This window comes from Salvelinus alpinus, chromosome 7 (genome assembly GCF_045679555.1).
Source record: "Salvelinus alpinus chromosome 7, SLU_Salpinus.1, whole genome shotgun sequence".
Lineage (NCBI taxonomy): Eukaryota > Metazoa > Chordata > Actinopteri > Salmoniformes > Salmonidae > Salvelinus > Salvelinus alpinus.
The window spans coordinates 53320725-53332675 of NC_092092.1; the positions used below are offsets into that span (position 1 = coordinate 53320725).

Consider the following 11951-nt stretch of genomic DNA (forward strand, 5'->3'; position numbering starts at 1 on the left):
GCCCACAGCAAGTCTTTTCTTACTCGCCCACAGCAAGTCTTTTCTTACTCGCCCACAGCAAGTCTTTTCTTACTCGCCCACATCTCTGGAGAGTACACCTTCATAAAGGTACTTGTTAAAAGCCACGAATGCAGCTTGAAGACATTCAACTCAAAGATGAAGCACCGCTATTAATCTCTGAATATTGGTGGAGAGATAGTTGGTGGACAGATAGTAGTGATGGCCAAATAGCAGTAAGCTGTACACAACAATAAAGAAGTCTATTTATAAATTGGACACCTAGGATAAATATGCTTTGTGCTATCGCACAATTCAGGCCACACAACAACAGCCACATCCGTCCCTGGAAAAAAATAACATTAGAATGCAGTCTATACAAAGATGGCCACCTCCATCCTTGGAGCGTAGCAATTCCCCTCTCTTGGAACACTATCATCAACGTTGCCACAAGCAATTTCTTATCCTATCCAACTAATAGTTCCAGCTCTGAAATGCTATAAAAACACAGTCTCAATATTCAAAGGTAATCCCTTTCGAATTTGAGCTCAACTTCAAACAAATGCCTGTGAATGAATCTGTCATTCACACACACGGCCGATGGTGATTATAGGTGGAATGGCATTTTGATAAATACCACCAAGAGTAAGTAATGGGCTCTCTCCCCCTCTTTGAGAGCATATGATTTCAGAGAGCAGATTTGTTGAAGGGCATATTTGATCAAGTGAGGCTGAGGCGTGGAAGGCAGAAGGGCTCATTTTCATATTTTCATCACATTCCGTTAAAGAAACACAGTAGAGCCTCCAAATTGTTTACCATGCATGATAGGAACTGGCTGGCACATAAACAGGTTGCGGGATGCATCCATCACGCCCAATCCAACAGCACGTCTCTCAAGCGACGGGAGGAGTTAGTTATGGAAACGGGCGAGTTTTGACTCGAGAGACAGCACCTAATCTGCTCAGATTTCTACAACGAGACGGATGAATCATACCTGTGACTGAGCCCTGGAGGGATGAATGCTAAAGTCAGCATATCCCCCAAAACAAAATCCAATTTCCTCAATGATCCCCACTCCCTATACACCTACCTCCTAGGTCATTCGAAACAGACCCTCCCATTCACTACAGTTGATGGCCAACTGAGCTATCCACAATGAAAATGCTATCCGGTAATTCTATCCCTCCTTTTTCAGGAGCAAGGAAGGAGAGGAATCTCCCCTGGACAGATGGCGCGTGACGCAGCCTCCGACATTATCAGCAGAGACCAGGGCATTGCTATGGCCACTCTGGCCTCCACCGGCGGAACCCAGCCCAGTCCACATGTCCCTCTCCCCAAGCCTTCAAAGCTATGGGGCCAAAGAGCTGCTCAGCACACAAATGACCAGCCAGGCACATTGCTGGAAGTAGAATGCCCACTGGGCACCATATGGAGATACATGTAGAATGCACAGTATAAAGACTCCTGAGCAGAGCAATTGGTGGATTGAATTGTACAGGCTTTGGTAATTAGTTGATTAATTGGCTGATAGACTCATCGACCTTCATCTGAACCTGGGGTTCCGCACTGAATAAATTATTTGAGGGAAATCCTGATGAAAATCGCTCCACGAGGCCAACTCTCCATTGCAAATCTTGATTTCAGCAATTTTATTTGGTTACAGCAAACACATGCTAGACTGTAACACCACAATTGCAGTTGCGAATTTCACTTGGTAATCATTTCGTGAGGGTGAAAATGCAAGCTGTGGGTGGACTGTTATGACTAAGGATTCACAAAAGCATTCTGCTTGACCTTACATCTTGAACATATTCACCCCCTAACCCACTCTCTTTATCTGTCCCTCCTTCTCTCACACGCATGCACGCACGCACGCACGCACGCACGCACGCACACACACACACACACACACACACACACACACACACACACACACACACACACACACACACACACACACACACACACACACACACACACACACACACACACACACACACACACACACACACATACACATACACGGAATGGGAACCAGACACCAGAAGTGACCATGATAAATGGCCGAGCACACCAATCAGGGCCAGGCTTTTTAATAGACCTTCAAGTGAGTCTGGGTTGACACAACTCATTAGTCTATATGTTTGAGTTAAGTACAGGAAAGGAGCAGCGAGGAAGGTAAGGGGAAAGAATGCATGGAGAGACCTGAATATCCTATAACCTTAAGGGAACCACGTCTCACATTTTTAATTTCGAAGGCTTACGCCTGGCATGGAGAGATAGGGATTTTCTGCCAAGATGACATACGTAAGGGGTGGCCATTTTGGAATCTGGTCAAGGAGGCACAGCAAGGATAACCAATGCTCTGACCAGAAGACCTTAGCACACTGCCTACCAGTAACGCACTAGTCTCTATGGGTGGTGCAGGGTAGCATACTGTATGGAGACCCGAGCTGAAAATGTGAGGTTATCTAACAGCCAACGTCACAGGCCTATTTTTGACGGCAGTGGTTCCTTTATATAATCATACCAGATACTAGCTTTTGAAGTCTCTTGAATGAACTTTTCACTTTTCGCTTAACTGTGAACTTTCAATATTCGGAACAGAAGTGAGGCCCAACATTGTGGGTGTCTATTCTTGTGGAAGAAATTTTGCTCAATTAGGTCAAACGATTTAAATTGCCAAGAGGATAAACAGAACTTAAATACTATGTGACCATAAAGAACATTTTTGTCAGAGATAAAATGAAGATGAATTGATTCCAATAAATAAATAATGATAAGATTAGTAACAAAATAAGACAGTTCTGTTATTTTCAACAATAGTGCTCTGCTGTAAACCAATGGTACAATTATATTCATTCCTCTTCGTTGATTCTGAACTTTGCACTTCAAAACAATGAAAGCATCCTTAAAAATGACAATTTTTTTACGGGCAATGTTAGGCAATTGTTGATGATGATAAAGTGAACTTAATGAAATGTCAAGCAGATTCAAATGAGACAAAAACACTATAGCTTTGAAATAACTGGTTAATTGGTTCCCAAAACCGAAAATATGTAACTGTATGAAATCAGAACTAACAGTTGATAACAGTGAATCCATACCTAACCCTGTTGAAACTGTTGTAACTGTGTGAAAAAGGTTTGTATGTTTTTCTCACTGAAACAGATTCAAAACTGAAGTGTGAGCTTTTTTGTGTTAAATTGCCATAAACGCAAAAAGATGGTAGACAAAGCGCTACTGTGTAATATAGGTGCAAATATCAAGGCCAAACAAAGGAGTCACTCCCTCACGGCACACTCAGACACACCAGAGGAGAGTAAGCCCATCTGTGACGTGCATATGAGCCAGAGTAATGTGTGTATGTGTGTCTGGTATTTGTTTGTGTATGTTTAACTTTTTCTGTGCATGTGAATAATGGCATTGTTATAGTGCATCTGTTGGTTTGTTGTGTGTGTGTGTGTGCGCGCGTGAACGTGTGAGTCTGTGTGTTTCTCTGTGTCTCTGTCTCTACACTCTGCTATCTGGAACCTCAAAGGGTTCTTCTGCTGTCCCCGTAGAAGAACCCTTAGAAGAACGCTTTTTGGTTCCAGGTAGAAACCTTTTGGGTTCCAGGTAGAACCCTTCCCACAGAGGGTTCTACATGAAACCCACAAGGGTTCTAGCTGGAACCAAAATGGGTTCTACCTGGAACCAAAAATGGTTTTCCTATGGGGACAACTGAAAAACCTTTTGCAACCCTTTTTCTAAGTGTGTGTGTGTGTGTGTGTGTGTGTGTGTGTGTGTGTGTGTGTGTGTGTGTGTGTGTGTGTGTGTGTGTGTGTGTGTGTGTGTGTGTGTGTGTGTGTGTGTGTGTGTGTGTGTGTGTGTGTGTGTGTGTGTGTGTGCGCGCATGTGTGCCAGGGTGCGTGTACCCATACGGGTCTGCTGTGGCAGTTGTTTTCTCTCTGCACCAGGGCCCCAGGATAGAACGAGGGGACCACAGCACAAGCCCAATTGTAATTGCTACTATTAGGAGCCAAGAGCCAAGAAGGGCCGGCACTGCCAAGTGGGCTGTCCAGGAGGAAAATGTACAGCTGCTGACTCCTAAAGAACCCAACACATCTGCCTCAGCCTGTTGTGTGCATGGTGTGAATGAGTGAGTGTGTGAGAGGAGGTAAAACTCTGTGAGCCATAAAGAAATTAAATTCAGAGCAAATTAAACCATTTATCCATTTTCTTTTCACACGCTATCTCTCATTCATTTCCGCAGCTATTTCTTCCTGATGCTGCTGTCACAGGAGGTTAGTGGCACCTTAATTGGGGAGAACGGGCTCGTGGTAATGGCTGGAGCGGAATCGGTGAAACGGTATCAAATACTTCAATCACGTGGTTTCCATGTGTTTGATGCCATTCCATTCACTCCGTTCCAGCCATTATCATGAGCCATCGTTCCCTCAGCAGCCTCCACTGTATCACTCCTCATAGAGAGCAGACGCGCTACATCAGAAAGCCTCCTGTTGACAGAAGCGGACGCACATTAAAAGGGACACATTCACTATTAAAGGATGATGTCACCATTTGCTGAGGCACCTGCTTGTTAGTGCCCAATAAAAGTGTTACCTAAGTCCATTATCTCCCAGTAACCCAACCTCTCCATCTTATCTCTCCATTGAACCCACAGCAGGCGGATCCCCTCCTGGCTAGCTCGTCATGGATGCTGTATTGATTCTGCCCTGTGATACTGTTGCTCACCTCCCGGTTACAGACAAACAGTCTCATTAAATAGTAAAAAATTGCGCCGGCTAAGCACACACTATTAGCCGTTTCTAGGTCAGCACATAAATCAATAAGCGGCAGCGCTTACGCAGCACACACACAATCGACTCCCCGGAGACGCAGGTCGACTGTTTTGATTCCCACTCCCTGCTAAAAGAAAAGAAAAGAAAAAGAAACATAATTAGCCGCGCGGAAGCTAAGGAGGCAGTTTTGCTATTGTACTGTAGTTATGGTAAGAAACCCTTATTTGACTTCACGGTCGGCTGAGCGTGGGTTGGGATTATTGTAATAATGATAATGGTGGTGATGATTGTACTGACGGCAATTATAATAATGCCACAGCTATTGTGTTTCTCCATTATCTAATTAATGCATGACTTCCTAATTTTATTTACTTAGATGTATAATCCAGGGTTCATTCACAAACTAATCCAAACAACCAGTTTTTCACACCAGGAATCCAGATTAGGAGCATTGATTGACAGCGGTCCGCAGTGCACCCCTCTTGGGGATTTACCTCCAGTGGTCATTGGTCAATCTCCCACTCTCCCACTACAGCTGAGAAAAGCCCTCAGGTGGAAGGAATCTGTCATTATTATTTCATGAGCAAAGGACACACACAGTGAACTTAACGGAACATGCCAAGGACAGACCTCACAGGATTGATGAGGGCAGATGCCAATGCATCAAGCATTTAGAGATTGCTGTTTTTTTCTTCCATCCAGTACATTCTATTCTACACTATTGTAGCTATAGATTTATAGGGACTATGTCTCGCTCTATCCCTTAAACTGAGCCTAGATAGCAGTGGATCCCAAAAGGGCAGATGCCTATACAATAAGTAATTTGCGTTTAGATCCTGCTTTTCTTGCCAGACAATACTATGGGTGCTAGGCTACCATAGCTGTCTTGCGCTGTGTCCCTTAGCCTTCTAGTGAAGGATGGCAGTCAGTGGAGCCCATGCGTGCAGCTCACAAGGACATGCCACATGTCAGCCTCATTAGAAGAGAGGGCCAGGACTGGGCTATTTCCACATGGCTGCACCCAGAGACCTAGAGACGGAAGGGAGGAGAGGAGAGGGAGAAGGTGGTTAAGGGTAGGGGGAAAGGGACTGCTTGGGGTGTGGTTGATGTTGCGGCTGATGTTGGAGAGGAAGAGGTTTACCGCATGTGGGTCCACATATATATTTTGGGTGGTGGGGTGTGTGTGTGTGTGTGTGTGTGTGTGTGTGCGTGTGCGTGTGCGTGTGCGTGTGCGCGTGCGTGCGTGCGTATGTGCGTGCGTAGTTGAGTTTCTAAGAGCATACAAATGGCATGCGTGTGAAAATCTAGCTCTGTGTGTGTTTAATACATTTAGCATATTTTCAAGTGTCTCTGTTGTGTGAGTAAAGACTTTACAAGTGGATTCCAGCTGGATTCCAGCTGATGCTACAGACAGTGAAGGGCAGGAGGTCACTCTCACGTCCCACTGACTACTCCAAGATTGGGGCCCTTTGCGTCCTCCCTCCCCTTCTAGGTAACCTTGTGACACTAAATATTTTGCCCACCCCAGGGCTCACCTCGCCATCATATCAGCTCAGTCCCAGCTGTATTATCTACAGTAATACTGATCAATGTCTACTTGGGAGGCCTGATGATGTAAAAGCCTGTTTAAAGCTCAGTATGTCTGTATTATCTGCCCCGAGCATAGAAGCCACCGAGGGATGATGGGTAGAGTGCTGATTCCTTTTTCCAAGTATATTTTGGTAACGTTCAACGGCCCCTTTATAATACACAGTGTATTTGTTTGACTGTACGGCCATGAGCTCTGCGGGCCCCACAAAGCATTGTTCCTCTATCTGTAGCGCATTCTGTACTGTAGTTGTGAACATGTGGTGTTTCAGCCACAAAAGAGAGTCATATGAACATCCTGTACGCCTGTATTTTGAACAAAGGCTGAAAATCTCATCACTATTTATTTTATTTTGTATTTTATTTTATTCATTCGGTTCCCATGGCGACAGCTAGTCTTACTGGGGTCCGACATATAATAAAAAAGACATTACAGACAAAAGACTTTACAATTTACATACATTTAAAAACATGAACATGTTGTGTCTTCAGAATAATCAGGTAGACACAATACAAGGCTATTAAGAGGGGGAAACAAGACAAACTTCATCAACCAAAGGGCAATCTTCTTCCTTACTCATTTCCCATATATGTAGGAAAGTAATAACGAAGAACATGTCTCCAAACTGCTGACGGTTAGGACCTTGGCACCACTGCTCAATTTCCTCAAGTGTGAAATCCCTTTGCATATAGTGGATTCTACTTTACTTTATCGATGTAGCTGTGTACCGGACCAGGGGCCCCGACAAGGCTTCTTTGGGAAGGGTGATGGTTCTATGTGGAACCATAATGACTCAAAGAACCCTTTCAGCTCTTCAATGGTTCTTTGTAGTTCACAAAAGGGTTCTTTGCTCTTTTAGCAGCAGCTCATTCAAATATTTTGTGGTGTGGTTTGCTCACATCTTTTTGTGCAACCGTGAGTGAGAGTGTCCTTCCAGTTTATCTAGTCTGTTGTGTTATGCCATTACATGTTATATATGACTATGTTCAGTGACGGTGTTTTGTGAAAGAATGGTTGACTAAATCGGTGGTTCTCAATTCTCTCCTCAGGGACCCCCAGCTGTTCCAGAGGTAGCTCACTTGATTCAACTTGTCAATTAGCACAATGATAATGGTTAAGGAAATTTAACAATATAATAAGGCTTACAGAATGAAAAAAACTTGTATGGTTCTTCAAAACAATCTACAAAGATCAAATCAAATTTTATTTGTCACATTCTTTGTAGAAAACAGGTGTAGACTAACAGTGAAAGGCATACGTACGTGTTGTTTTATATACACAAAATAAAAAATTTGGCACAGTGAATAACAAATAAAAAGTGATTAAAAATAACATGGCTATATGGCTATGTATACACAATCCATGTCTCAATTGTCACAAGGCTTAAAAATATATTTGTTAACCTGTCTCCTCCCCTTCATCTACACTGATTGAAGTGGTGACATCAATTGAGGTGACATCAATAAGGGATTATAGCTTTGACCTGGATTCTCCTGGTCAGTCTATGTCATGGAAAGAGCAGGTGTTCCTAATGTTTTGTACACTCAGTATATAGGGAGTAGAACCTTTGAGATTGAGAAAGGCTGTTTATAGAACTATTCTCCATAAAGGTTCTAAAATAACCATAAAAAGGGTTCTATATAGCCCCAAAAAGGGTTGTTACCATAGCGGAAGCCCCCATGCAGTATTTTTATTTTTTAAATCATAACTGAGTATATTTATTTCATAAAAATATATTTTCCATCATTTTAATAATTTATTTCCCTGAGCCTCTTTTTGCCATTGAAATGCTCAGTCTGATCGTTTGGGTGTGATACAAATTTAAATATATTTAGCACTTATTGGCGGATAGGATCATCTAAAATCTAGAGCCTACCCCACTTACCCATTCAAAGTAAGAGGAAACGTATACAAATAAAAGATGACTGGTCATTGGTCAGGATAATCAGATTGTGATGTCATGCTGTGGGCCAAAAACTCCATTCCACCTGAACAGGCTGAAATTCCAGGCGTTTTTTTTTCCTCAAAAAGCTCTTTACACTAAAAGGGCATTCTCATAATTTTAGCAATTTCAGTGTCATTTCGACCTCATAGTATGGAGAAGAAAAACAAATTTAAATAGGAAAATTACAGTTTTGACTGTACTGCCCCTTTAATGGTTATTTATAGAACCTTAGAAAATGGTTCTTTATAGCACCACACAGTTTCCATTTAGAATCTTATGAGCACCAAAAAGGGACCCGCTATGGTTACAAGCCAAAGAACTCTTAATTGGGACTATAAAGAACCATTTGTTTTTAGTGTGTTATCTGTTAAATGAAACGAATCCCATCCCTCCTTTGAGCCCCCCTGCTGTCCCTACTCAGCCAGGGTTGGTTCTCCCGCATATCCATCATCGTGACTCAGAACACACGGCTGTAAAAAGCCACCGATGACACGTTTTGGGGGGCGACAAGGGTGTGTGTGTGTGAGGGGATTACTGTATTACAGTCTATCTCTAGGTTTAGCACCTCTCCATACAAGACACTAACTTCACCATCCACTAGATTGATTAGCATATTGATGATACAGTGGGATCAATTTGTTACATTCATGAAAAAATGCATTACTCTATATGGTAATCAAACAATTATCAAAAGAAAATCATGCATATTTAATGTGCACTAATGCAATTGTTGAAGATTGAATTTGCGTTGGTTAGGCTCTTTGCAGCTGAAAAATGTGTAGTCAGCATGTCAAGATGAGGACCAGTGTTGCAAAAAGTCAAGATGTACTGTACTGCACCGTAATTATGATCGGCAACAATCAGTTACACTGCCAAACTGATGTTTTGTTATGGTGCTAACTGGAAGGCTACAGGTAGGATACCACTGTATTCGTTTATAGGAACGACAACTTGTTCAACCATTATGCTCCAGCTCACCTTCATGGTAGAGTAAATAGCTCTTTATGGGTTTGGGCTTTATAACATGTGCAATGCGTCGTCTTCAGATACTGAAATGCAAGAGCGCGCAAAAAAGGGACTAACTGTTGGAGTGGCAGTGTGCAATTGTGCATAACCAAAACAGTGTTTATTCAAAATGTTATGATCCATTTCACATAATCTATCAATAAACATCTAAAAATTCTAAATATATAAATGACCATGCTCAAATTTCACCAAGAAACATATCTTGCCTTATCTCGCCTTCAGTGATCAACTGGCAAAGCTATTATTCCAAGTGCACATTGCCAGATTGTACACGTGATAAAGGTAACAGTATAATGTGCTAACTGTTTATTCCCAAAAACCCATTAACCAATATGAACAAAGTTGTTTCAGTCGTTTTAACGGACCCCATCATGCCCCATAGTCTGACACGCATGATCTCACTCAGACGCTCCCCAATCTCCCCCATAGACAAGAGCCATAGACTGTCTGTATGGTGTCAACAGGCAGTAGTATCGTAAGGTACACTTACCTCCCAAAGCTTGCTTCATAACAAAATCCATGATAATGGCGTTAAATTCCTGCTTTCTTTATCCTCGCGGTCTCCAGCAGGAGAAATAGTCCTTTGTTGCCAGATCTAAAGTAAAGAAGAAAAGCGGTCAGTGTTAAGTTTCCCACTGAAACTTGTAACTTGTCTTGACCGAAACCCTTAACTCTGAGGAAACTTTTAAAAACAATATTCAGCCATATTTCCATAAGAATTCATTGATATGAAGGACACCAAGGGCCAGTAAAATATAGGCTACCAGACCTCGAACATAAATACAGAAGCACGCACAATCATGCATGTACCGTTTGTCAGGAGCACAAATGACAATGTGGTCACAATTGTCCTGCATCTACTTAGTAGGATTTTTTTTGCCTAAACCATGTTTAGGGATAATGCAAATTATGAAGCAACGTGTGTTCTTATTGGTAGGCTACTCGCAAAGTCAAAAATGTTTCACCGACACTTAAAACCCAAACTATTTTTTTGAGGTCTCCAAATTTCTCTGGAGTAGCACAGAGAGAGGTAAAGGATGATGACCAAAACACACAATAACCCTCCTCATAATTATTCAGTTATGAAACTATACACCTGCCACTGGTACTATATATGAAAACTTCCATCTTCCAATAGCCGACGTAGAATGTATCTTTTTACGATTCCAAATGTTTTGTCAACCAACCGATCAATGTTCGTACGGTTCCTATAACCTACGGTGTTCTTTCATGCACAATAACCATGCCTTTTTATTGTATGTAGCCTATTGCAAGAATAGCATATGCATTCGATTGTCTGTGAATTTCAACATATAACCGATTAATAAAGGCGTTGCATTTGTGAACGCACCATGGAAATGATCGCGGTGATACAGAACCACTTCCCTGTACATCAAAGGCAGATTTCAGCACCATTGCTAGTGGAGAGCCCCGTTATCGTCCTACAGCATAGTAAACCCGGCAGCAGGGTTTTCGTCATTGCTCATAATTACCTGTCCGGCGATTGGAATCTTTCAAAAACGACAATAAGACTCAAGGAAATGAAGTTCTCTTGCAATGGCAGACTATTATATTAAGTGCACACGCTTGGCACCTCCGGTTTGCTTGCGAAAAGGGACGTCCTTGCTCCTTCTTGCACACTGGCTATATGAGTGTGTTTATGAGGGGAACTGCAGCTGCCTTGCCTGCCGCTGATGAAGAAACTCACTGAATCAATCACATGGAGAGCTCCCTTCTGAAACGTCCCACGTTCTGACCGATAGAGAGCGATTATTATTGACGCGGCCCAGTGAGTCTTTGTGCACCCCTCCCCTTTCGGTCTAATAGCGTCTTCTTGAGTAGTTTACTGGAATAAAGCCGACAACCCAGCCTCAGCCCACAACCATGAAAAGGCTACCAAGTTGAAGCTTTTATGACCACCTATATACCTGCCTTGCTGCCTTTATACCATTTCTGACGTACATTCTATTTTGCCATGCATGTTTTTGTGTACCTATGTGGTTGAATGAATCATTTTGAAGGTGACATCCATAGATGTTTTATATCTACGGTGACATCCATCTAGGGTAGCCTTTCATTAGGTAGCCTTTCATTAGGTAGCCTTTCATTAGGTAGCCTTTCATTAGGCTACACATAGACATTGCATTTTTCTTCAGTGCTGGCTGTAAAAAGCAAATAATAACGTGTATACCTACTTACCCATTGTCAGAGAATGTCTTGAGTACCTCTGTTATCACATCATTGACACATTAGACTTAACCAGATTGCACCGGGTTCACATTACATTAACCCATCACTGGCAACCAGTTGGTCTAGTTCAAACCTTAGAAAGGCTTCCCTCCAACATTGTATTGGCCATGTACGGTATTAATACTGTAGCAACATCATGTATGGGCTTGTGTCGATATTTTCAACATGACAATGATGTAATTTACTGCAATTGAAAATGAAAAGCGGAATATTGGCCACCATTAGCGAATAAAATGGTGGAATTAATAGTTAATTCAGCTGATCCTCGTTGCCTGTTAAACTTTGACTGACAGATTAGAGAATGGAATTCTATGTGCGCTCATCTGGAGTCTTGCAATATTTTCTTGGTCTTGTTAGATTT

The 11951-nt window shown here is 42.3% G+C and overlaps 1 protein-coding gene across 2 annotated transcripts in view; it reads right to left on the minus strand.

Moving 5' to 3' along the window:
- The window catches only part of LOC139581183 (complexin-1-like), a 40425-nt gene extending 29192 nt beyond the window's left edge, over positions 1-11233 (minus strand). The window contains exons 1-2 of one of the 2 annotated variants that reach the window (XM_071410671.1): positions 10834-11233; positions 9831-9935 (exon numbers count right to left, since the gene is read on the minus strand). In XM_071410671.1, coding sequence (XP_071266772.1) covers positions 9831-9861 — 31 coding nt within the window. In that variant the 5' untranslated portion in view covers positions 9862-9935; positions 10834-11233. Of the gene's footprint in view, positions 1-9830; positions 9936-10691; positions 10716-10833 lie in introns of those variants that run through there. The other variant, XM_071410672.1, reaches the window with a different exon arrangement.
- Between the last annotated feature and the right edge of the window lie 718 nt (positions 11234-11951).